The sequence below is a fragment of the Oncorhynchus keta genome, chromosome 34 (assembly GCF_023373465.1).
Source record: "Oncorhynchus keta strain PuntledgeMale-10-30-2019 chromosome 34, Oket_V2, whole genome shotgun sequence".
In the NCBI taxonomy this organism is placed as follows: Eukaryota; Metazoa; Chordata; class Actinopteri; order Salmoniformes; family Salmonidae; genus Oncorhynchus; species Oncorhynchus keta.
Genome location: NC_068454.1, coordinates 41,764,280 through 41,790,722, shown reverse-complemented (window position 1 = coordinate 41,790,722; position 26,443 = coordinate 41,764,280). Strand labels below are relative to the sequence as shown.

At 42.6% G+C, this 26,443-nt stretch overlaps 1 protein-coding gene across 1 annotated transcript in view; it reads left to right on the top strand.

The window, feature by feature from the left end:
• LOC118367151 (aspartate--tRNA ligase, cytoplasmic-like) overlaps nucleotides 1–26,288 on the top strand; it is a 32,411-nt gene extending 6,123 nt beyond the window's left edge. Inside the window, exons 2-18 of the mRNA XM_035750244.2 lie at nucleotides 3,175–3,277; nucleotides 6,636–6,665; nucleotides 6,852–6,909; nucleotides 8,261–8,353; nucleotides 9,473–9,575; nucleotides 14,762–14,864; nucleotides 15,149–15,229; nucleotides 16,254–16,313; nucleotides 21,918–22,029; nucleotides 22,668–22,802; nucleotides 23,530–23,677; nucleotides 24,337–24,483; nucleotides 24,763–24,805; nucleotides 24,926–25,006; nucleotides 25,135–25,246; nucleotides 25,437–25,508; nucleotides 25,690–26,288. Coding sequence (XP_035606137.1) covers nucleotides 3,175–3,277; nucleotides 6,636–6,665; nucleotides 6,852–6,909; nucleotides 8,261–8,353; nucleotides 9,473–9,575; nucleotides 14,762–14,864; nucleotides 15,149–15,229; nucleotides 16,254–16,313; nucleotides 21,918–22,029; nucleotides 22,668–22,802; nucleotides 23,530–23,677; nucleotides 24,337–24,483; nucleotides 24,763–24,805; nucleotides 24,926–25,006; nucleotides 25,135–25,246; nucleotides 25,437–25,508; nucleotides 25,690–25,781 — 1,573 coding nt within the window. The 3' untranslated portion in view covers nucleotides 25,782–26,288. The remainder of the gene's footprint in view (nucleotides 1–3,174; nucleotides 3,278–6,635; nucleotides 6,666–6,851; nucleotides 6,910–8,260; nucleotides 8,354–9,472; nucleotides 9,576–14,761; nucleotides 14,865–15,148; nucleotides 15,230–16,253; nucleotides 16,314–21,917; nucleotides 22,030–22,667; nucleotides 22,803–23,529; nucleotides 23,678–24,336; nucleotides 24,484–24,762; nucleotides 24,806–24,925; nucleotides 25,007–25,134; nucleotides 25,247–25,436; nucleotides 25,509–25,689) is intronic.
• The last annotated feature ends 155 nt before the right edge of the window (nucleotides 26,289–26,443 follow it).

The following is a 26,443-nucleotide window of genomic DNA, read 5'->3' as shown; positions in this document are numbered from 1 at the left end:
CTGTTATAAGCTAACTTATTCAGACCCTTTGTCTTTTTCCACATTTTTGTTAAGTTACAGACTTGTTTTAAAATGGATGGGGGAAAATCCTCATCAATCTACACACAATACCGCATAATGACAGTGAAAACAGGTTTTGAGAATGTTTGAAAACTATGAAACTTGAAAATTGAGCTCAAGTGCATCCTGTTTCCATTGATCATCCTTGAGATGTTTCTATAACTTGATTGGAGTCCACCTGTGGTAAATTCAATTCATTGGACATGATTTGGAAAGGCACACACCTGTCTAGAAGGTCTCACAGTTGGCAGTGCATGTCAGAGCAAAAACTAAGCCATGAGGTCAAAGGAGAGCTCGGAGACAGGCTTGTTTGGAGGCACAGATCTGGGGAAGGGTACAACATTTCTGCAGCATTGAAGGTCCCTGAGAACACAGTGGCCTCCATCACTATAAAATGGAAGAAGTTTGGAACCACCAAGATGCTTCCTAGAGCTCGCTGTTTGGCCAAACTGAGCAATCAGGGGAGAAGGGCCTTGGTCAGGTAGGTGACCAAGAACCTGAAGTTCACTCTGACAGAGCTCTGGAGTTCCTCTGTGAAGAAGGGAGAACCTTCCAGAAGGACAACCATCTCTGCAGCACTCCAGCAATCAGGTCTTTATGGTAGAGTGGCCAGACTGAAGCCACTCCTCAGTAAAAGGCACATGACAGCCCACTTGGAGTATGCACAAATGCACCGAAACAACTCTGACCATGAGAAACACGATTCTCTGGTCTAATGAAGCCAAGATTGAACTATTTAGCCTGAATGCCAAGCATCACGTCTGGAGGAAACCTGGCACCATCCCTATGGTGAAGCATGGTGGTGACCATCGTGCTGTGGGGATGTATTTCAGCGGCAGGGACTGGGAGACTAGTTGGGATCGAGGCAAAGTACAGAGAGGTCCTTGATGAAAACCTGCTGCAGAGCGCTCAGGACTTCAGCCTGGGGTGAAGGTTCACCTTCCATCAGGACAATAACCCTAAGCACGCAGCCAAGACAATGCAGGAGTGGCTTCGGGACAAGTCTCTGAATGTCCTTCAGTGGCACAGCCAGAGCCTGGACTTGAACCCGATCGAACATCTCTTGAGAGACCTGAAAATAGCTGTGCAGCATCGCTCCCCATCCAACCTGACGTCGCTTGGGAGCAACTATTTCTAAAAATCTGTTTTTGATTTTTCATTATGAGGTATTGTGTGTAGATGAGGGGGGAAAAACAATTGAAAACATTTTAGAAAAAGGCTGTAACATAACAAAATGTGGAAAAAGTCAACGGGTCTGAATACTTTTCGAATGCACTGTACATGGAAACTCATTCTCGCCACCCAAAAAGAAAATGCATATAAGTCGTACAGGTTGTTTCTTAATTTGCATCATTGTGTGGAGATTTCAATCTATCCACGTTGCAGGGATCAGCACAGCAGGGCCGCCGGCAAACGTGTGGCAAGCTGCCATTTGCACCGGCAATTTTGATTTGGTTTAATAAAAAAATATTGCCAGAACCATTGGAAAGAAGGACAAATTGCTGTTTTTTTTTTAGACTGATTCACCTCATGATTTGTTTGACAGGATTTTAATGTTTTCATCCTCCCTAGGGCCAGGAGTTTTTCCATATGTTTTAATTTTTTCCTCTCTATATTACCTAATTATTTTTAAAAAAACGAGTCCCATCATAGTTTATATAAAACAATTTTTGGGTTGTTGCATCTGCTGAATTATTACTATGTTACACCTGGAGTTTTACCTGGTTAGGTTAGACCAGATCAGGGGAAACTCTGGTCCTCAGGAAAACAATGTCGTCATCGTCCCCGTCCCCCCAGCAGCACTCTGGTACCTGTGGTGCCAACTCTGAAATCACAAATGACTTGCTTATGTCAACATTTTAAGATCGTATCAACAGTTTTTAAAGAAATGGTGGCGGAAATGGTTTTCTAGAGTCTTCCGTGGCTCAGTGCAGCTGGCAGGCGGCAGCTATTGTGCCAATTTCATAATGTAACAGACTGTTAGTGTAATTTCAGGTAAAACCTCAATTAAACAAGTCTCAAATATAAGGATAATGGCTACATTTCAGCTGTTTCAAAAACATGGCCCAATGCGACATCTGTTCTAGCACTTGGAATGTGATCAAGTTTACACAAACAGTATTGTCTCTCCAGCATCAATGCCTTTCGACAACCTCTCAAATGTCCCTTTTTCTATCTTCATTGTGAAAAACGGCCTATCAGTAATGCTAGATGCCATTAAATCAGTTGCAGCCTGGTCAGGGGTCCTACCACCATTTCCTCCTCTCCTCATTGTGTGTTAATGCCACTGGATATGTATATAGGTGTGAATGTGCTTAATTGCCCTCACTCATCCTGACTCTGTTGACATACCTGTATGGTTCCCAGGGGTTGCTTTTATAGTATTACAGGAGGTAAGGATGGTATTTTTTGAAAATGTTCAAGATTCAACATCAAGAATTTTGAGTTTTGGTGAAGAATTGCCTTTGCCTAATGCCTATTATGATTTCCTTTGTGACAGGAAACAAGTGGAAGGGAAAACATTGTAAAAACACTGGCAGGTCCTTCTTTTGAAGTCATTGCTTAACGCCATCTGTTGCTGTTGTGATTGTTGTTTATATTGCTATTTATGTCACTATTCTCCTTTTGATCAGTGTTATTTCCTGTAGACGCTTACTGTCAGGGAGTACAATGACACAACCCGGCACGATCACAGGTTGTGGATGAGAAAAATACCTCCTGCTGTGGATGTGCAACATGCGTAGTAATATTATTGAGGAGGTGCAAAGTTCTTATTTTTCATGGAATCTTTGATCTCTGTCTGGAGACAAATCTCCTATGCCTACCGCTCCCTGGTGCTTCCTGTAGTCATAACAAAGTCTAGACACCCTTGTAGTCCGTATGAATCATATTGACCTAGAATTTTAAGTGATCCATTTTTCCCCAGTAGCTGTGTTTATTGTTAGCCTGGACAGAAACATGGCTCATCAACCTGTGCCATTAGCCACATTCAGAGATGGTGGTGATGGCTGGAATACATTTACCCAGCGGTCAAAAACTTCCTACAGGAAGCCCCCCAAAATGTAGGTAGCTAGTTGACTTATGTTTTGCATTGGTCTGGACTTCCTGTTGCAGGGTCGTGGAGGAGGCGGACCAGGCCCCGTCGAAGAAAGGCCTGAAGAAACAGCAGAAGGAAGCGGAGAAAGCTGCTAAGAAGGCTGAGAAGCAGGCCAAACTGGTCAGTGGGTTTTGTATGCCTCCCTGCCCCTCAGTGCTATTGACTTGACACAATTGGGCGGGGGGGTCCATTGTTTTGCAATTCCTGTCTTTGGTTTGTTTTTGTCCACTCAAACAAAGAGCCATTTTCTTAAGTCGGGTATCAGTGTTGCATCGTAAGCAAGTGAGAGAAAGTTAAACTGTTTTTATGTTTTTTTTTTTTACCCCTTTTTCTACCCAAGTTAGTGGTATCCAATTGGTAGTTACAATCTTGTCCCATCGCTGCAACTCCCGTACGGATTTGGGAGAGGCGAAGGTCGAGAGCCGCGCGTCCTCCGAAACACGACCCAGCCAAGCCGCACTGCTTCCTTGACATAATGCCCGCTTACCCAGGAAGCCAGCCACACCAATGTGTCGGAGGAAATACCGTACCTCTGGCGACCGTGTCAGCGTGCATGCGCCCGGCCTGCCACAGGAGTCGCTAGAGCACGATGGGACAAGGACATCCCTGCCCTAACCCAGTTGACAGGGTCATTGTCTCATTAGGGACAATCTCAGTTCAGATGCTTTCATGAAGTAGCAGTGTTTCCCCTAAATCTTTGCCGCCAGTTTGGAAACACCTACTTATTCAAGGGTTTTCTTTGTTACTATTTTCTGCATTGTAGAATAAAAGTGAAGACATCAAAACAATGGAATAACACATGGAGTCATCTAGTAACCAAAAAAGTGTTAAACATAGCAACATATATTTGAGATCCTTCAAAGTAGCCACCCTTTGCCTTGATGAGTTTTACACACTCTTGGCATTCTCTCAAACAGCTTCACCTGGAATGCTTTTCCAATAGTCCTGAAGGATTTTCCACATATGCCGAGCACTTGTTGGCTGCTTTTCCTTCACTCTGCGGTCCAACACATCCCAAACCATCTCAATTGGGTTGCATCACTGTGATGCATCACTCCATTACTCTCCTTCTTGGTCAAATAGCTCTTACACAACCTGGAGGTGTGTTGTGTCATTGTCCTGTTGAAAAACAAATGATAGTCCCACTAAGCGCAAACCAGATGGGATGGCGTATTTCTGCAGAATGCTGTTGTAGCCATGCCGGTTAAGTGTTTCATGAATTAAAAAAAAATCACTGACCGTGTCACCATAACACCCCCACACCATCCCACCTCCTCCATGCTTAACAGTGGGAACCACACATTGCTGAGATCCTCCGACTCTGCGTCTCACAAAGACCGGGCGGTTGGAACCAAAAATCTCAAATTTGGACTCAGACCAGTGGAAATCTTACCTTTGGTCTAACGCCCATTGCTTGTATTTTTTGGCCCGAGCAAGTCTCTTCTTATTATTGGTGTCCTTTTAGTAGTGGTGTCTTCGCAGCAAGTCGACCATGAAGGCCTGATTCACCCAGTCTCCTCTGAACAGTTGATGTTGAGATGTCTTACTTGTACTCTGTGAAGCATTTACTTGGACTGCAATCTGAGGTGCAGTTAACTCTAATGAATTCATCCTCTACAGATGAGAACTCTGCGTCTTCCTTCCTTGTGGCGGTCCTTATGAGAGCCAGTTTCATCATAGCGCTTGATGGTTTTTGCAACTGCACTTTAAGAAACTTTCAAAGTTCTTGCCATTTTCCGGATTGACTGACCTTCATGTCTTAACGGAATGATGGACTGTCGTTTCTCTTTGCTTTTTGAGCTGTTCTTGCCATGATATGGACTTGGTCTTTTACCAAATAGGGCTATCTTCTGTATACCACCGCTACCTTGTCACAACACAACTGACTGGCTCAAATGCATTCAAAAGGAAAAAAAATCCACAAATTAACTTGTTAATTGCAATGCATTCCAGACTACCTTATGAAGATGGTTGAGTGAAGGCCAAGAGTGTGCAAAGCTGTCAAGGCAAATGGTGGCTACTTTGAAGAATCTAAAATTATATTTAGATTTCTTTTTTTTTGGTAGCTACATGATTCCATGTGTGTTATTTAATTAGTTTTAATTTCTTCACTATTATCCTACAATGTAGAAAATAGTACAAATAAAGATAACCCCTGGAATAAATCGGACACTTTTACACCTGCACACTTTTACAATTTTTCCCTTCGGATGGCCCCAGCTATCAATCTGTAAGTCTTTTCTTTTTCTTTGCTTTGAGTTTTAGTTGTGTTAGCGGTGTTCTAGCTGGTCTCCAGTAATTGGGCTCTAGCATTCCGACTATAATTGTGAGGCTTGGCTGGCTAGGCTAATAGCTAGTTGGCAAAATAGATCATGCTAGTAGGCTGGCTAGCTTGCTGGCTAAGACAACTACATATAGCTAATGTTCTTTGATAACTGTTTAGATGATTTAATGTATTTGGTTTTCTTGAATGTGTCTGTAAGATCATTTGATAGCACTACATGAGTCAGCAAGTTGCTAACGTAATGTAAGCAGCCTGGTAGTGCTAACATTAGCAGGCTAGTAGGGCTGACGTTAGCAGGCTAGTTGGCTAGCAACCTTGCAAGTTGATTTGTAACAACAAATTTAATAAGGTATTTGCTTGTAAGTTGTCTGAAAATAAAATGTAATCGACCAGTCGTGAGTGCAAATGATTTGGTTTAATTTGAAGTTATACATTTTGAAATTATTTCTGTTGGAGTTTACATTATAGGGAATAGGCTGGCTTACCGGGTCCATATTACATCACCTCCCCCGGAACTGCATTTTTTGGGCATTTCTTCTGAATTTGGATAATTTTTATGTATTGACTAAAAAATGTTATTTTTTATTTTTTATGTAAAAGTGAGGTGTAACTTTGCATTGCAACTTCTGATGCGTATACGAATGCAAATCCGTATTTTATGTGATTACGTTTATGCTACCTACCCTAAGATTATAGTAACAAGTTACAACTTATATTAGTTGCAAACAGGGTGAGCAGTTGCGCAGATAAGACCCATGAGTGCACAGCCACCGCTTGCTCCTCATCTCCCTACAGTGCAGTGCCACGCATCAGTTATTTCAGATGGTGTCAGCCGCCGCTGCTGAAAAATGTCTTAGGTGAAACACTTAAAGTAACCTATATTTCAGATGGAATATGTTCTCCCTTGAATCTTAGAAACTGCGAAAGCATCCATTCACTTACATGGCCATTCCACTCATTCTCCCTCTATTCCACCAGCCAATACCGTAGACATATCAACTTGCATGGGAAATGAAATGGTAGCCTAACCGTTAATACTGACTTTCATAGTATGGGGATTTTGCATGAAGGTCGCCAAGAAGTTGTTGCACAGATAATCAGTCCACTTGCTGTTCCTAATAAAGGCAGTTTACCACTATTTAAATGCAATGTTAGGCCTATGTCCCACTGTATTGATTTGCCTTTTCTTTTCAGTCTGCTGACCAACAAAGCACAGATGACGATGTAAGTATCCTTGAGGATCAATTCTTCCATGTTTCAATTAGTTTCAGATATGAAGTATTTATTTACACCTTTTTCTATATGGCGCAATACCAAATTAAAATCAAAACGTATGCACCTCTAGTGATGTTTCCTATGAAGCTAGTGTATTCAAATGCTTAGCAAATGAACTCTTCTCTTATTCATCAGGATTTTGCCAAGGATCGGTACGGTGTCCCTCCGATGGTACAGTCCCAGCAGAAACTGGGTCAGTAGTACAGTCAACAACTAACTCCTCTCTTCTTTGTTCCAACATATTATTTACAGAGGATATCCCCATTTTCGACAGCCCCTACTGTTAGGTAATATAGATAACGTGATTATATCGGAGTGACTCAGTGACATGGCGCCAGTAGTGGCAGTAGTAAAGACGGCGTAGATATCAAAGATGATTGTGGCGTGCCATAACTCCCAGATAAATGTGACGGATGGGTTGTCTGCCTGCTCTTTCAGCTCCAATGGCATACAACAAAGTTGCCTTCCCACCTGCATGCTTGTCCACAGGGATGAGGAAAGATGGCGCGAGACAGCCTGCCTTACATGTGGGTGGAATCAGGTTCAACCAAATGGGTGGCTCACTGCCACCGGGGTGCATGTAACGTTAAGCATGCATCAGTGACATAGGGCAAAGTGGAGTTCATTTCTCATAAGACAGAGAATGGGGCGACTTCTACGCAGGGCCGCAGAGTGTTTCATATTTGTGACTTCTGCTCTCCTTGTAATATGAGTGTCTTTCCATGAATAGGGTGCCTTTTGCGTCCCTTTGATATTTTAAGGAGAAATTGCACACCGATATTGCATTTTAAAAGCCTGTTATATTAAATTAGGTGCCCTTTTAATATAGACCACATGGATAATTTAATCAATCCATTTTTTCCTATGAACAAATGTTTGCTAAAGTAATCCCTTAATCCCAAAATGTCTTCAAGTTTCACCATCATTGTAAAGCCCTTGTTATTTTGTTGCTTTGACACTCCATTTTAAAGATGATTATTTTATTTACTGTGATTCGTTTACATCTGTCCCTCATTTTAAGGTCACCCTGTTACGTGAACTGAACTCTCGTTTTAATATGGTGAAACTATTCCTTTTTCAAATGTTTTTCAAAAGGAACATTGAACATCTAATAGTCAAATCATAGTGTAAAACCAGGTGTGCTGGTTCTACTCTTTTTTTTTTGTGCCTTTTTTTTCTCCTTTCTTTCAGTTTTGTGGTGGAAAACTACATTCAATTGCTGCTCCTTGTAGCACACAAGTTTCCACTCCCCCTGTCAAGAGGGGATTTATGGCCGTTACTTTATTTGGCACTTAGGCCTACTATAGTAATTTTTTTATTTAACCACTTGAGATGGAAAAACGTGTTTTTGTGAAGTTGAATATGTGCTTTTTATGACTGACTTTAAAAAACAACAACTAAGTTACACTTCTCAAAAGGCACCGAATTGGTGGAACAACCCATGAGCTTCTTTGTGTGAATGTGTGTGTGGGCAGAAGGGGGAAGGAGGTATATGGACTTTGAAGTTTTCTTGAAAGGCACACTTTTCTTCCCCTGTGAGCCAGACAGAGGGTTGGTGCGTGTCCATGAGCTGACACCTGAGAAGGCAGGCCAGCTGATCTGGGTGCGTGCCCGGATTCACACCAGCAGAGCTAAAGGTGAGATTCTCCATCTTTGTCCAGCTCCCAATCACTCATATTTTCCCTTTAGTCCTCAGGACACAGCCAGCCTTCTAATCTAAATGGCGCCGTAACTGAACCTTGGGGTTTACCAAAAAGATTACCAACTGTCCTTGGGCCAAATAGTCACTATTCAGAGAAGAGCTTTGTTTTTTTCAGTCAACTCTCCTCAGGTTGGCAAATATGGAAGGTCAAAAAGCTAAAAGAATTGTGCACAATCTTGGAAAATCACAGAATGACACCAGACTTGAAGTTTTTACCTTATTTGCTGGTGATGTGGGACATAGGGGATGGGGGTTGTGGAGTGCGATGTTTTTGCTATTATAGATTCATTATACAAGCACATGCAAGTCTCTTTTTGAGAAGTTTGAAAACTCCAACCAAAGCTCAGTTATTTAAATGGAACCTCAAATTTGGGTTAATTTGTTATTTTCCAAACTTGTCAGAGCTTGAGGCTATAATACAATGAACTCATTGAGCCTTGGCTAACTGTCGGATTCCATCCAAAATTATTCGAAACATCCAGCACGTACACAACTGTGCTAACAATATACTAATAAATAAACCATCGTGTTATGATGATATCGTTACGGCTTCCTTCCAGGACAACTTCCGTGTCAAAATCCATTTTCCTCAACCTTCATTCAGCTCCACAGTGAAGGATGTCCTTAAGAGCAGAATAACATCCTGATTTACACTGGGATGAAGTGACTGCTTTTTGGGGATTACAGCCCCCCCCCCCCAGTCAATGAACAGAGGACACCACATCAAAGCACTTGGGTTGTGTCTGATGGTAGACAAACCTGGTTTACACAGTCTCAAGGTGTTTGGTTGGGAATAAGCTCTCAGCCTCCTTCCATACACCTTTCTTCAAAGGGTCGTCTGTTCACGGTTCTGACAGTTACCTGGAAATGCTGTGAAAAGCGTTTTAATGGGTGAGAGGTGGAATCTGAAACAGGTATGACGTGTTGGCCTGAGAGAGTGACATGGCATTGTATAGAACCACCGTGGCACCTGTTTTGACAAGTGAGTTAGGAGTTGCTAGCCCAAATGAGAGGGCCCCTGCTGATGCCTATTGTATTGTTGTCATCGTTTTAGGGAAGCAGTGCTTCTTGGTCCTGCGTCAGCAGCAGTTTAACGTGCAGGCCCTGGTCGCCGTGGGGGAGCGTGCCAGCAAGCAGATGGTCAAGTTTGCCGCCAAGTGAGTACAAGACTGAATATCCTGTAGGCCCCCGACAAACAATGGTGGGAAAAGCTGCCTCCTAATGGGCCCAATCCATTTTCACACATTCTGAAGGAATCAATCATTTTTCACCTCATGACAAAAGCGGCCACTTTCAGATGGGATACAGCAGTGTTTAATGGAGCCATTCCTGCCCAGATAAGAGTAAATACAGTAGATCAGATGGGAAGAGCCTGAGCATCATTAATCAATCTTGGGTCCTCCAATTTGGAGTTTCTGGGGGAGCAGAAACACAGAATTACATGTAGAATCCCTATTAATATAATAGGATATCTATGGGTCTGAAAGTTTGTTTACCATTTTTAAAAGTATTCACTTTTAATGTGACATTAACGTAACCACTCACGCTGTTTTCATCTGATTGCCATACAATCACTGCAAACTAATAAAACACCCAAAAGTTTATTGAATGACAATTGCCTATCACTTGAAACCTGAATTAAAGCGTCCACTGTCGGCGCATCTCAGCCACTCATCTCTGCCTTTGAAAAATGTCACCGTTATCGTCGAACCACACCGCATTCTGAGAGTATTCCACATGATTTCAAGTCCCTTCGCACATGTTTCTTGCGGGTGACTTGCGGTAATGATAACTGTAGGGTCTAAATCTATTTTTCTTGACATCTTTATTTGAATTATTGTGACATATTCAACCGGTACAGTGTAGCCCTACTATTTTATTATTTACCCTTATGACTTACATGCTGACCAAACCGGACACGATCAGACAAGATCAGGACAAGCAGGTTGAAATTTCAAAACAAACTTTGAACCAATTATATTAATAGGGGGACAGGTCGAAAAGCATGTATGGCAATTTAGCTAGCTAGCTTGCTGTTGCTAGTTATTTTGTCCTGGGATATAAACATTTGGTTGTTATTATGCCTGAAATACACAAGGTCCTCTACTCAGACAATTAATCCACAGATAAAATGGTAAACCATATTCCTTTCTCGTCATCTCTCCTCCTTCCTCAGGCTTCTTTTTTACTTCTTTGGACTTTATATGGCGGTTGGAAACCAACTTTACGATGCATTACTACAGTCGTGGCCAAAGGTTTTGACACAAATATTAATTTTCACAAAGTCTGCTGCAAATTGATGGCAATTTGCATATACTCCAGAATATTATGAAGAGTGATCAGATGAATTGCAATTAATTGCAAAATCCATCTTTGCCATGCAAATTAACTAAATCCCCCCATAAACATTTCCACTGCATTTCAGCCCTGCCACAAAAGGACCAGCTGACATATCAGTGATTCTCTCGTTAACACAGGTGCGAGTGTTGACAAGGACAAGGCTGGAGATCACTCTGTCATGCTGATTGAGTTCGAATAACAGACTGAAAGCTTCAAAAGGAGGGTGGTGCTCGGAATCATTGTTCTTCCTCTGTCAACCATTGTTACCTGCAAGGAAAAACGTGCCGTCATCATTGCTTTGCACAAAAAGGGCTTCACAGGCAAGGATATTGCTGCCAGTAAGATTACCTATATAAACCATTTATCGGATCATCAAGAACTTCAAGGAGAGTGGTTCAATTGTTGTGAAGAAGGCTTCAGGGCGGCCAAGAGTCCAGCAAGCGCCAGGACCGTCTCCTAAAGTTGATTCAGCTGTGGGCCCGGGGCACCACCAGTACAGAGCTTGCTCAGGAATGGCAGCAGGCAAGACTTTTGGAGGATGGCCTGGTGTCAAGAAGGGCAGCAAAGAAGCCACTTTTCTCCATGAAAAACATCAGGGACAGACTGATATTCTGCAAAAGGTACAGGGATTGGACTGCTGAGGACTGGGGTAAAGTAATTTTCTCTGAATTACCTTTCTGGTGGTTTGGGGCATCTGGAAAAAAGCTTGTCCAGTGAAGACTGGGTGAGTGCTATCAGTCGTGTGTCATGCCAACAGTAAAGCATCCTGAGACCATTCATGTGTGGGGTTGCTTCTCAGCCAAGGGAGTGGGCTCACTCACAATTTTGCCTAAGAACACAGCCATGAATAAAGAATGGTACCAACACATCCTCCGAGAGCAACTTCTCCCAACCATCCAGGAACAGTTTGGTGACGAACAATGCCTTTTCCAGCACGATGGAGCACCTTGCCATAAGGCAAACGTGATAACGAAGTGGCTCGGGGAACAAAACATAGATATTTTGGGTCCATGGCCAGGAAACTCCCCAGACCTTAATCCCACTGAGAACTTGTGGACAAACAAAAAACCACAAATTCTGACAAACTCCAATAATTGATTATGCAAGAATGGCCTGCCATCAGTCAGGATGTGGCCCAGAAGTTAATTGACAGCATGCCAGGGCGGATTGCAGAGGTCTTGAACAAGAAGGGTCAACACTGCAAAGATTGACTCTTTACATCAACTTCATGTAGTTGTCAATGAAAGCCTTTTAAACTTATGAAATGCTTGTAATTATACTTCATTATTCCATAGTAACATCTGACAAAAATATCTAAAGACACTGAAGCAGCAAACTTTGTGGAAATTAATATTTGTGTCATTCTCAACTTGTGTCCAAGACTACAACTGACTGGAGTGTGAACACCAGTTCATCTTTCAATCACCCACGTGGGTATATGCTCTTAAAAACCAATGAGGAGATGGGAGAGGCCGGACTTGCAGCTCGTTGAGCGTCACAAATAGAATCTATTTTAGCGCCTGGCCACGCATAATGATTGAATAACAGACATGCATAAATTTATTTTGCACCGCTCTGCGCACGTGACACAAGCGGTGGGGTCAGCGTGTTGCTTTCACCGATGGGTCAGACTCAACTTCGTCTTCTACTGGAGGCCTTTATGAAAAGCATAACAGCATAAGGATACTGCACTTTTCCAAGCCAGGTTTGTCAAACACTTTCTAATCTCTAAGTTGACATGATTACACTTAATGAATGCCTCTTAAAACCCTTCAATGAAAAACGCTGAATGAAGTATAAATGGAAAGACTATATAGGCCCAACGCCACTTCTTGTATGATCAGTAGGGTCAGTCCAATATGCTTGGAAGGTGGTAACGTCAAAAAGTTAACATTACTGGAGACGTTTTAGAGACTAATTAACGGTAAATCAGTGAATTGTTCCGCCCATAATTAAAATTGATTACAGTTAGTTAGCAATTGCTCCTACACTTTATTGCTAGCTACAGTAGTGCTTCCGTGTCAATAACATGTCTCTAAAAATGACAGTGTCTCCAGTAGTAAAGGCAACACATGTTATCTAGGCCAAGGTCACATGGTCAAAACATTCACCTCATTGACAGGACCCTCTGACCTTGTAAGTTGTGTCAGTGGTTTGACCGCTCACTGTTTCCTCTCAATCCCCGTGTCTGTGATACAATCAGGAGGTTGCTTCAGAGCTGGTGTGCGCTGTAGCAAAACGTTTTGCAACTGGTTTTGTTTTCAATCATTTGTTATTAGACAAATTCAGGTAGGCCCCTCGTAGTTTCTGCCTGTTTAGTTCCTATTGCATTTTTTCTTTCTAGTTTAAGGACAATAATGGTCCCTGTTTGTGCTCTACATTGCTACCACTCATTCACCTGTACCTTCAAACACCCTTCCTCACAATTTGGCTCGATCGAGACTATCAGATCATGTATTTTTTTTTAAATCCTGTGGCTCGATTGCTCCAAAATAATTTTTGTTTTTACTTTGCTTGTGTAAATAGGTGTTTTGATTCAGCACTTTATTGTATTGCAGTTATTGCACACAACCACCAAATCCATGATGAAACGTCTGTCATGAACCAGCTTACATCAAAACACACTCAAGACAAATGTATAGTCGGGTTGTGTCCCAAATGTCACCCTATTCCCTATAAAGTGCACTACTTTTGACCAGAGCCCATAGGGAATAGGGTGCCATTTGAGATACAGATCGGGTTGAGGCCTGCAGCTTCCGCAGATATCTAAACATCCTGCTCCCCAATCTTTTCAATCCACACAATGCATATTGTACTTTTCCCAGCTATTAAAAAAATAAAATAATCACAACTATTGGCCTTAAACGGTTAATGAACTCTAGCTGTTGGACATGTTCTATGTTGATTGAATTCTGGGGAAGCTGAGTAAGCTTCTGGGTCACATGGGTCCTTTCGTAATCATCAAGAGGTTAAGCCAGGCCAGTGGTGACCTATAGGGAAGAGCGTGTAATGCTTGTGTCACGTATAGTATTTCCACTTCCTCATGCCGAGTTAAATTAGGGTTAGGGTATCCTCTGCACCAAAGTATCTTGGTTAACTTTCTCTTACTAGAACATAATATTACACAATCGATTTCACATATCTTTATATAAGACACAGCCCGGTCAGTTGCCTTGTCTGAGCCAGAACAGACCATAGGATCTCCTGTGGTGTGAGTCATCTTGATGTCCATGGGGTGTACTTGTACATGACACTAGTCTAGGTAATCAAAATACTTACTTGTATGACTTACTCATATTAGTTGATGGCCAGTGTTCATTGTCCCTGGGCAGGCTGGCCAGGTGTTAGAGGGAGGAGCTTATTAATGTGGGCTTTTTATTTGTCTAGCTGATCTCCCCCCCCCCCATAGTGTGAAACGTCTGACCGAGGCAGCTGCAGTGGACTGACTGGGTTCACCATTCACAACGCTCCTGTCTCTCATTACTGCTTTTTAATGAGAAGAGGTGAAGGATCACACCGGGCTTGCTCCATTTGGCCCCGTGCTATGTGACAGTTGGTATTGACAGTTCTTCATATTTCTATGAGGCTCTCCTGGGGGTTCCTGGGAACAGTGGGATAGGATAGCAGTGGCCTGCTCTGGTAGTCACTCAGCATGTCTTTCAGAGGGTTGTTTAACCTCAGTCTTATAGTTGTGTGGCCAACGGTGTTTTACTGTAGTTCATAGCTGTGATGTTTGGTGTTTGCACGTTGTCGCAATCGGATGATTAAATGAAAAGAGTATAAGAATGTCTGACACCACGGTAACCGTGGATCAAAGCAACATTATCCTGTGACATTTTGCCTCAGGAAGAGTAGCATCAGGTGAATTTATGTAGCCATCATTTTTGTATTTTGTTTCTTTATATCGTGTATACCAACTGCTCTGACTCCCACTCGTCTGACTTCAATTGATCTGTGTAGACTGATAAGGGCTGTGCCTCTTTTACACCCCCCCCGTCTGCAGCATCAACAAGGAGAGCATTGTGGACGTGGAGGCGGTGGTGAAGAAGGTGGAGCAGACGATCGAGAGCTGCTCTCAGCAGGATGTGGAGTTGCACATTGAGAGGGTAGGTCTGTCTTCTGCTCTGTCTGACCACACCACAGACAAACAGACCGACAGACATGCACACGGAGGGAGGACAGCCGTGAATCAGAGGAGCTACTAGTTCAAAGAGATCAGTCTACGACTTCTCTTGACTGCTTTTTCTTTTTGGAATTGTGGTACTTTCCGTTCCGCCTAGCAGTTGAACCTGGAAAGTACTGTGAGTTTAGAGCAACTTTCTAACTGTGAATCTAGTTGAACCAATGTCTCCCTTCGAAAGAAAAATCTCACCTTCTTTTCCTGTTTCAGATTTTTGTCGTCAGCCAGGCCGAGCCTCGTCTGCCCCTGCAACTGGAGGATTGCGTGAGGCCGGAAGGAGAGGGGGATGAGGTGAGAATGAGGGCCAGGGCTCTTGGGCCTCGTGCAGGCAGCTCTTCTTAGCTGATCAAAGGTCAAACTAATTTCATCCAGAGAACTTCCTGCATCCTGATGCTTGGTGAAAAATATGTACACGCCCTCAAGGCCTTCCGCTGTTGTTTTTGAATAGTATTGGTTCTATACTGGCATTTATTTGATTGAACCTTTATTTAATTAGGCAAGTCAGTTAAGAACAAATTCTTATTTATAATGACGGCCTACCCCGTTCAAACCCTTACCCGGATGGCGCTGGGCCAATTGTGCGCTACTCTATGGGACTCCCAATCACGTGCGGTTGTGATACAGCGTGGAATCGAACCAAGGTCTGTAGTGACGCCTCTAGCACTGAGAGTCAGTGCTGTAGACCGCTGCGCCACTCGGGAGCCATGTTGTCAGTCCGTATCTGTATTAAGGGTCTACTCTCCAGTGTAATTCAGAGACAGCTGAAGTGTGTCAGTGTTTATGCAGTAAGCCAACCCCAACAGCAGTTGTGTCTTAAGGTTTTTGTCTTTGGGGAAGTCTCTCTGTCTGTCAGTTACAGGAACTACCGTTGGGGAGGAGGCTCTGGACTGGGCTCGGTCTGTGTCTCCGTCTTCATGTTCTGATTCAATATGAGCTGGATGTGTGGAGCTTGTTCACAGCTTGTTTTAACGCCACGGAAGCTCCAGTAAAGCCTGACAACCTGTGATGTAACATTTTAGGAGCTTCGGTGCTCTTTTACTGCTTTATTGGATTGTAAATTGGTTGTATGAGTTTATTTAAATAAAAGAAAAACAGGTTAATAAGGTTTAAAAATACAACAGGATAGTAATTAATTTCCAGGGGGGGAAATAAACAAACATTAGAACACATAGATCATGTCGCACATTATATTTCAATGTCCTACTGTGTTTTCACACATGTCCAATAGTTTGTTCCCATATACTTCAGATGTGTTTAATACTTTTAAATGTTTTGTAATGTGGTCAAATGATGTTGGCATTATGCGTTTACTCAGGATGGAAGAGCGACGGTCAACCAGGACACCAGACTGGACAACCGAGTCATTGATCTCAGGGTAAGTTCTATCACACTTCAACCAGTGTTACATTCTTTCCAAAGACATATAATGAGTTATTCTAGATTCAAATTGGGTTTGAAATTTGTAGCAACAAAATATTGTGATGATGAGATGTAAAATGGCCGCATCGTGGTATGTATCCCACTTTGCAGGCCCGTGAGTTAGCCTGCTGGTAGAGTGGAGTATAGAACTGTGCATGGGTTCAGAGGTTTTAGGAGAGGGGTGCTAAACCAGACTCTGCTAGAGGCCTCATTGTTCTGTTCTGAGGCGTACCCACACTAGTGATGTGGCAGCAGGAAAACAGCCCTATACCGCTCGACTCACCCTGGCTTTGTCACAACACCTGTTTCTACAAAATATCTCTTTGAGCTTGAGGACTTGGGCCTGTTATCACAACCACACTTAAATGAAGGGTAAACCCATAAACAGGGTTTCACACAGACCGACCCCTATCCCTAACCCCAGTCAACAATAAAGGGCAACCATAATGAAAAGGCACCTACCAACCAAGAACCGTTTCAGTGAAAATAAAAGGTTTATTTCACAAATAACTTCCCCTTTTTTCCACAGTGTACAGGCCAGCCATTTTGTTGAAAATAAGTGGTTGATGCTCTCTAGGGAAATACGGAACTATCCGTTAGGCACAATATGAGTGGCGGTGGTGGCGTGTGACCAAAACCACAAGGCATGGGCTGTTAGGCACGATTGTTTTGAGAGCTTGCATGTCAACGAGAGTGACGCACTGAGTTATTTCGCTCTCACTCTCTTTTATACCTCACGCCCTGGTGTGAGGACATAGAAAGATAACGGACCCCTCCTCACAATAGAGAGAAGTGTTTATTTTGCACAGGAATTATGTAACTTATTTGTATAAGTCCTTATCTAACCAGGCTTTCATGTCAGTTTGGTTTGCTCACTAGGTATCTGCTTAGCAGTTTTATCTAGTGTTATCCAGAAGTGGCAGTTATTCATCAGAGCAGGAGTTATTTTCCAACCACAGTCAACTACAGGCTACATATCAATTTACCATTTCAACTGGGGCCAGACTGGACCAGAGTCATTGTCTGCAGATTCATTCTCTGACAATGAGAGAGTCCGAAAACTCCCGTGAAAACTCCCGTTCAGGCATTTGGGAATGTTTAGAAGATAGAAATGTGAGCCTTCAGCTTTCAGTGTTCAATCAGGACGCTCAGAGCTTTTTGTAATTAAACTCTTTGTGTAGATGACTAAAACCAGAGATGAAACCAGATAGAACTGTTTGAATAAATCCTCAGTAATAACACCAGTCATATTAGGAAATTAGTAATCTGATCAACTGAGAACTAAGTGAGAAGAACACTCCTATTGGCTCTTAGTAGCCTTACAGTCAAAGGGTTTGGGGATTTTGGCTGTTCCTCTGCTCGTTCCCAGACGTTATGTGTAATACCCAGCTTATTGACGTGCCTCATCACGAGTCATTTTGATGACTGGGTTATTTTCTACACCACTAAGTTGACCTCTGTATACAACTAGAATGAATTGCCAATGTTCGGTTTTGAAAATATGACAGAGCTCTATCTCATGTTTATTTTCTAAAGGCTTAGATTAATGTGAATTGCACCCTGTCTCCACTCCCTCTTATGAAATGAAAGGTGTCGAGACTGTACAAGGCAAGATGTGACGCAAGCAGTGTTGTCTGTTCACTCTTTTTGTTTTTTTTGGCATCGCGTAATATCTCTGTGTGGGTCATTATCTACTCCACACGTTTTTTTCAGAGGAACCTTTTCTATATGCTGTACGTCAGTCTTCATATCATAGAAGCTGCAACGACTGCATCCCACTTTGAAACTTCAAAGTTTAAAACCAGTGTTCCATTGATTTGCAACCTTTTGAAAAATGAAGTGTGTGTGTGGGGGGGGACCTTCTAGTTTTGTGCCAACATCAAATTGCTCAGTTTTTCTTTATTGTATTTATGTACATTACCGGTTAAACATTTGGGGTCACTTAGAAATCTCCTTGTTTTTAGAAGGCTAATTGATCATCCGAAAACCCTTTCGCAATTATGTTTGCACAGATAAACTGTTGTTCTGATTTAAAGCAGCAATAAAACTGGCCTTCTTTAGTTGAGTATCTGGAGCATCAACATTTTGGGGTTTGATTACAGGCTCAAAATGGCTAGAAACAAATAACTTTCTCCTGAAACTCATCAGTTTCGTCAGATTCTTGTTCTGAGAAATGAAGGCTATTCCATGCGAGAAATTGCCAAGAAACTGAAGTCTCGTACAACGCTGTGTACTACTCCCTTCACAGAACAACGCAAACTGGCTCAAACCAGAATATAAAGAGGAGTGGGTGGCCCTGGTGCACAACTGAGCAAGAGGACAAGTACATTCAAGTGTCTAGTTTGAGAAACAGACGCCTCACAAGTCCTCAACTGGCAGCTTCATTAAATAGTACCTGCAAAACACCAGTCTCAACGTCAACAGTGAAGAAGCGACTCCGGGATGCTGGCTTTCTAGGCAGATTTGCAAAGAAAAAGCCATATCACACTGGCCAATAAAAAGAAAAGATTAAGATGGGCAAAAGAACACAGACACTGGACAGAGGAACTTTGCCTAGAAGGCCAGCATCCTGGAGTCGCCTCTTCACTGTTAATGTTGAGACTGGTGTCGGTTAGGACATCTACTTTTCTAGACACAAGTAATTTGTCCAACAATTGTTTACAGACAGATTTATTTAACTTATTCACTCTATCACAATTCCAGTGGGTCAGAAGTTTACAAACACTAACACGGAACCCAAACTGTCTGTGCGCAATTGTGCATAACGGTATATTGTCCCCCTACACCAAACGCGATCACGACACGCAGGTTAAAATATCAAGTCAAACTCTGAACCAATGACATTAATTTGGGGACAGGTCGAAAAACATTAAACATGTATGGCAATTTAGCTAGTTAGTTTGCACTTGCTATCTAATTTGTCCAATTTAGCTAGCTTGCTGTTGCAAGCTAATTTGTCCACTGATATAAACATTGAGTTGTTATTTTATCTGAAATGCACAAGGTCTTCTACTCTGACAATTAATCCACACATAAAATGGTCACATAAAATGGTCAACCAATCGTTTCTAGTCATCTCTCCTCCTTCCAGGCTTTTTCATCTTTGAACTTATATGGTGATTGGCATCTACACTTTCATAGTATTACCACGACAACCGGCAAAACAGTTTGTCTTTCAATGGCACGTGGGTACCTGCTTCTATAAACCAATGAGGAGATGAAAGAGGCAGGACTTGCGGAGTGATATGCGTCAGAAATAGGAACGACTGTTTTAGCCCGTGGCAACGCAGACGCTCGTTGGCGCGCACGAGCAGTGTGGGGGCAATACATGAATAACATATATTCCTAAATTTATTTTGCAATGCTTACGCTAGCGACGTGAGCGGTGTAGTCATGGTATACGTTGGCTGTGCCTTTAAACAGCTTGGAAAATTCCTGAAATTATTTAATGGATTTAGAAGCTTCTTATAGGCTAACTATCATTTGAGTCAATTGGAGTTGTACCTGTGGATGTATTTCAAGGCCAACCTTTAAACTCAGTGCCTCTTTGTTTGACATCATGGAAAAATCAAAAGATGGGGATCAAAAACATGGGGATCAAATATCATACTTTTTTGGAGAAATGTCCGCTGGTCTGATGAAACAAAAATGTACAATGACCCTAAGCACACTTCCAAAGTTGTGGCAAAATGGCAAAAAGGACAACAAAGTCAAGGTATTGGAGTGGGCATCACAAAGCCCTGACCTCAATCCTATAGAAAATGTGTGAACGAGCAAGGAGGACTCAAACCTGACTCAGTTACACCAGCTCTGTCAGGAGGGATGGGCCAAATTCACCCAACTTATTGTGGGATGCTTGTGGAAGGCTACCGGAAACGTTTGACCCAAGTTAAACAATTTAAAGGCAATGCCACCAAATTCTAAGTGTATGTAAACTTCTGACCCACTGGGAATGTGATTAAAGGAATAAAAGCTGAAATCAATCATTCTATCTGCTATTGATCTGACATTTCAAAATATATCAAAATATATTTTTGATTCTTTAAAGTAGCCACCCTTTGTTTGCACACTCTTGGCATTTTCTCAACCAGCTTCATGAGGTAGTCACCTGGAATGCATTTCAATTAACAGGTGTGCCTTAAGTTAATTTTTGGAATTTCTTTCAATTTGAACCAACCATGCATTTGAACCAAACATTTGGGTTTGTGACAAGGTAGGGGTGGTATACAGAAGATAGCCCTATTTGGTAAAAGACCAAGGCCATATTATGTCAAGAACAGCTCAAATAAGCAAAGAAAAACGACAGGTCATCATTACTTTAAAATATGTCAGTCGATCGGGAAAAAAAGTGCAGTCGCAAAAACCATCAAGCTCTATGATGAAACTGTCTCATGAGGACCGCCACAGGAAAGGAAGACCCAGAGTTACCTCTGCTGCAGAGGATAAGGTCATTAGAGTCACCAGCCTCAGAAATTGCAGCCCAAATAAATGCTTCAGAGTTAAAGTAACAGACACATCTCAACATCAACTGTTCAGAGGAGACTGCGTGAATCAGGCCTTCATGGTCGAATTGCTGCATGGAAAACACTACTAAAGGACAACAATAAGAAGAAGAGACTTGCTTGGGCCAAGAGACACGAGCAATGGACATTAGACCGGTGAAAATCTTTCCTTTAGTCTGATGAGACCAAATTTGAGATTTTTGGTTCCAACTGCTGTATCTTTGTGAGACGCAGAGTAGGTGAACGGATGATCTCCGCATGTGTGGTTCCCACCGTGAAGCATGGAGGAAGAGGTGTGATTGTGTGGGCGTGCTTTGCTGGTGACACGGTCTGTGATTTATTTAGAATTCAAGGCCCACTTAACCAGCATGGCTACCACAGCATTCTGCAGCGATACGCCATTCCATCTGTTTTGCGCTTAGTCCCACTATCATTTGTTTTAAAACAGGACAATGACCCAAAACACAACTCCAGACTGTGTAAGGGCTATTTGACCAAGAAAGAGAGGAATGGAGTGCTGCATCAGATAACTTGGCCTCCACAATCACCCGAACCTCAACCCAATTGAGATGGTTTGGGATGAGTTGGACCGCAGAGTGAAGGAAAAGCAGCCAAGTGCTCAGCATATGTGGGCTTTACTTGAAAAAGCATTCCAGGTGAAGCTGGTTGCGAGTGTGCAAAGCTGTCATCAATGCAAATGGTGGCTACTTTAAAGAATCTCAAATATATTTTGATTTGTTTAACACCCTTTTGGTTACATTCCATCTGTGTTATTTCATAGTTTTGATGTCTTTACTTTTATTCTACAATGTAAAAAAAATAAGAAAAACCCTTTAATGAGTAGGTGTGTCCAAACAACATTTGACTGGTACTGTATATTTATATCGCCTGCGATTGCATAGAATACTTCCAGTTCTTTATACTGTACATGTTTTATGTTGTGTCTTGTGTCGCAATCCGTCACCACACATGAAGTTCTCCCTCAGGAAATACAAGTTGATTTTAATTGACTGTACTTTTGTTTTTGTGTGTGTTTCTGCTTGTTTCTCCTCTGGTAGACAACGACCAGCCAGGCCATCTTCCGCCTGCAATCCGGAGTGTGCCAGCTCTTTAGAGACACCCTGACCAACAAGGGCTTTGTGGAGATCCAGACCCCCAAAATCATATCAGGTACCAGCACTGAGCTCATAAAGCAGTGCATGCTCAACTCTTGACTATCTGGTCATTTGTGCTCTTTGATGAGCTGACTCAATTGCACTTCACAAGCGTGAGTACATAGACAATGTGTGACCATGTGTCACGTTTTGTAGCCATAGAAATGTGTAACACAACAGTGTTGTTTACTACAGTACTTGCTACCACAACCCCAAATGTGCTATTTTTTTTTTTTTTTTTACTGAGCTGTGGTGAAAGAAGTGTTGCTTTCACTTCCTCATCTTCGGTAGGAGCCAATGGCATTCAACGCAGCCTGGCATTGACGCATTTAAAATTGCCGCCTTTTTGGTGAGAGCAGCTGCGGATCAACAATGTGCACTATAATCTAAAAACCGCATTCACCTCTGCCAACACCCATCACATGTACCCTGTACAAAATGTTCACCCTTCTGTTAAGGAAAACACATCAGACAATCTACTATATGACAGGAACGTCTAACAAGTGCGTAAATAAGCTAATGGCGCTGTTAGGAAATGGTGTCATCACATAGACGACTTGAAAAAAGGCTGTTCACTACAGACAGATGATTTTTGTGCCATGTGTTGCTTCTCTCCTGGGACAGTTGACTAAAAGGTATCTTTCTCCTCTCTAGCTGCCAGTGAGGGCGGGGCGAACGTCTTCACTGTGTCCTACTTCAAAACCAGCGCCTACCTGGCCCAGTCTCCCCAGCTCTACAAGCAGATGTGTATCTGTGCTGACTTTGACAAGGTGTTCTGTGTGGGACCAGGTAAGGCAAGCTGCACCTTGTGAAGAACCAATGGTCTAGCGGGAATGCTACTAGTCAGGCACGTGTACGCTACTCGCCACCGGAGACCGGGTTTCAATCCCTGTGTCCACCCTTACTTATGGTGTTCCCTCTGGTCTGTCTCCCCCTTTGTTTCCAACTGTCTGGATAAAGTTTAAAAAAAATATATAATAATATTAATCTATATATAATACCACATCTCTTAGCCGTTCACCTATCTCCCCTGTATCCAATAATGGGAATTAATTTGGACTATTTGGTTGAATACATCAGTCACTCTAGTTATGTAGTCAACAAACAAACAAACAGTGGCTTACACAATATTAAACCTGGGCAGATAACTGCAAACACAACGCATTTCTACACATAGACGGTGTTGTGATAGGGCTCACGTTGAGCAATAGGAAACATAATGTATCTGACTGACTTGTGCTTGGTCGCACAATGTCTCTTTGTGAGGTAGGTCAACACGGCTAGCACCTGGCCGGATCCACATGTAACCAGAGGAGTATTGACCCCCCCCCCTGCAGTCTCACATGTCACAAATAGCCCTTACACATGTGTCCCAAATGGTGCCCTATTCCCTGGTCAAATGTAGTGCAATATAAAGGGAATAGGGTGCCTCTAGTTTATCTCTGGATTGATGGATCTAATCTTCACACTGAAATACGACGTCGCTGATACTAACTGAAGATGTTCTCCGTTCCAGTGTTCAGAGCAGAAGACTCCAACACCCACCGTCATCTGACAGAGTTCGTGGGCCTGGATATTGAGTTGGCGTTCAACTACCACTACCACGAAGTGATCGAGTCCATCACCGACACCATGGTTCAGATCTTTAAAGGACTCCGAGACAAGTAAGCTGGGATTCACTTTGAACCCATGTTTGCGAATAAAGTTAGTTATTCTGGTTTAAACTTTCGAGGGCCTATTTCAGGGCTGTAACTGAGCAAGTGGATGAGCCCCATATTGAGTAAATGCGTGCCTCCACCGCCATCTCCTGGTATGAAAGGGCATTGCATCTGTGATGAGGGAGCAGATGGTATTTGGGTAATCTCGTGGACATACTACTTAAACAGAAATGGTGCCGTAGATCTGTCATGATACAACGGGATGCGTGAGATAACGAGCAGCTTTCATTCCGGCGCTTTAGGCAAATCTCGATTTCGCAGGTGTTAGCATCTTTTGAATTTCGGAAGGGGAGGGGACATTTGGCTCATAGACTTGCCAGTAATTTACAAAGAGAGAGGGTGGAGTGCTTCGTTCCAGTTCCGATCCTCATTCGATCTCGTCTCTTAACACGTATGGACCCAGAACTTAATCCAGTATCTGGCCAATTATGCAAGACTTTAGTTCTTGGTTAACCAAGATTAGTATTTGAGTGACACAGTTTTGTGTGCCTGTGTGTTTTAAGGGAAGGTTTTCCTTTTAACAATCGAGGCACTTATCAACTTCTACTGTCCTCCAAGAGTTGCTGAATTACCTTTTTTGTATGTGGTGTGTGTGTGTTGGCCAGGTTCCAGACAGAGATCCAGACGGTGGGGAAGCAGTACCCCAGTGAGCCATTCAAGTTCCTGGAGCCCACTCTTAGGCTGGAGTACTCGGAAGGCGTGGCCATGCTCCGGGAAGCCGGGGTGGAGATGGGAGACGAGGAGGACCTCAGGTCAGTAGCAGGTCCAACATAAGACATTAAAATGGGTCGGCAAGTAGCACAGCGGCTAAGAGCATTGGGCCAGTAACCAAATGGTTGCTGGTTCGAATCCCAGAGCCGACCAGGTGAAGAATCTGACAATGTGCCTGCCCTTAAACAAGGCACTTAACCGTAATTGGTCCTGTAAGTCGCTCTGGATAAGAGCGTCTGCTTCATGACTAAACTGTAAAGAGCAAATAAAGACTGTTTTTCTACTGAAAATAACAATTTTTTCAAAACGTTTTTTCATAGCACTCCCAATGAGAAGTTGCTTGGTCGTCTGGTGAAAGAAAAAGTATGTTACATTCAGTTTCTTTGGGATGTCAACAGATTTTATGTTACTCTAGATGGTACGTGCTGAGCATTTTAGGCTTCCAAAGCAGACTAACGCACCTCTTTATCGCCTTTCTGTTAGTATGACACTGACTTCTACGTGCTGGACAAGTACCCCCTGGCAGTGAGGCCCTTCTACACCATGCCTGACCCCAATGACAAAGTATGCAAGTCACTAAACACAGACATACACACACCACACTTCAACAGGTTGATCACGACACCATTGTGACAGGACATTGGCAGTGTTATACCAGAGGTGTAACTGACTTGACTGATGTTTCCTCCCAGAAATACTCCAACTCCTACGACATGTTCATGAGAGGAGAGGAGATCCTCTCTGGAGCCCAGAGGATCCACGATGCCCAGCTGCTCACTGAGAGGGCCATGCACCACAACATTGGTAATGAAACAACTCTGCATTGTTATTCAGGGCAGCCATATTGGTCAATCAGTAACTCAAGCTTATTTTCTTCTCTTAAGCGATTGCTAGAGAATCTGCATATATTATTACTATGTTACGAATACACTGGTGCTAATATGTAAAGTGGTGATGCTAGTATAAAATATTACAATGATTTGTGTTGCTGCAGACCTGGAGAAGATCAAGTCCTATATTGACTCCTTCCGATACGGAGCTCCCCCACATGGAGGTGGTGGCATTGGTAAGAAATAAAATACTAACTCTAAACCTTGGCCCATACCCTCTCCATAAGAAATCCATTGTACATATATTCTAAATATACTCATTGTAAATATACTCAGCATGAAAGGTATGTTCAAGGTACTCTAAATCTATTCATTGTAAGTGCACTGTAGTGCTGATATGTGAGTTGTTTCCCTCAGGTCTTGAGAGAGTCTGCATGCTCTACTTGGGTCTTCATAATGTCCGCCAGACCTCCATGTTCCCCCGTGATCCCAAACGCCTGACCCCCTGAGCGGCCATCGATCGCCATTGGACACAGATGCAACTACATTTTAATCTCCAACACACCAGACAGAGGAGACATGAGTGGCACAACACTGAAGTGCCACTGTGATTAACAAGAGAATAATAGATAACCAAGCCACGCTACTACGGTTACCAGCATTCAGAAATATAATCATAATATAAGGGTTAAATAATTTGAAGACATTATCGAAATGTAATAACTTAGGCTTAGCTCGAGTACCTGTCTGTTTCTGCCGCTTTGCCATGTTTGGCTTGACAATGATAATTGAGTAGGCAAACGTACAAACAGTTTCCAGGCTTCCCTAGGCTCACCAATGGGGATAATAAACCTGTGTTTTATGTCTAATACCTTATCAACTTTGATACCAGTCTTTGTCAGAGTACAGAGGTATGACTAATAAATAGTCTTGGTCTGGTGACAGAATTTTTAATTATTGCAGCTGTTTTTAAAGTAATTGGAGGAAAAAATTAATAAAAGTACTTCCAAAAGCTGGTTTCGCTTTCCATCTTTGCTCTCTTATTTCAAAAAGAAAATCCTTAGTTTCGGGGTGCATACAATCTGTATTGGGTTACTGGAGCCCCTCGGATATATGATATCTCGATCGCTCAAGTAGGAGCCACTAACCAAGTCATTGAAAACAATGGGAA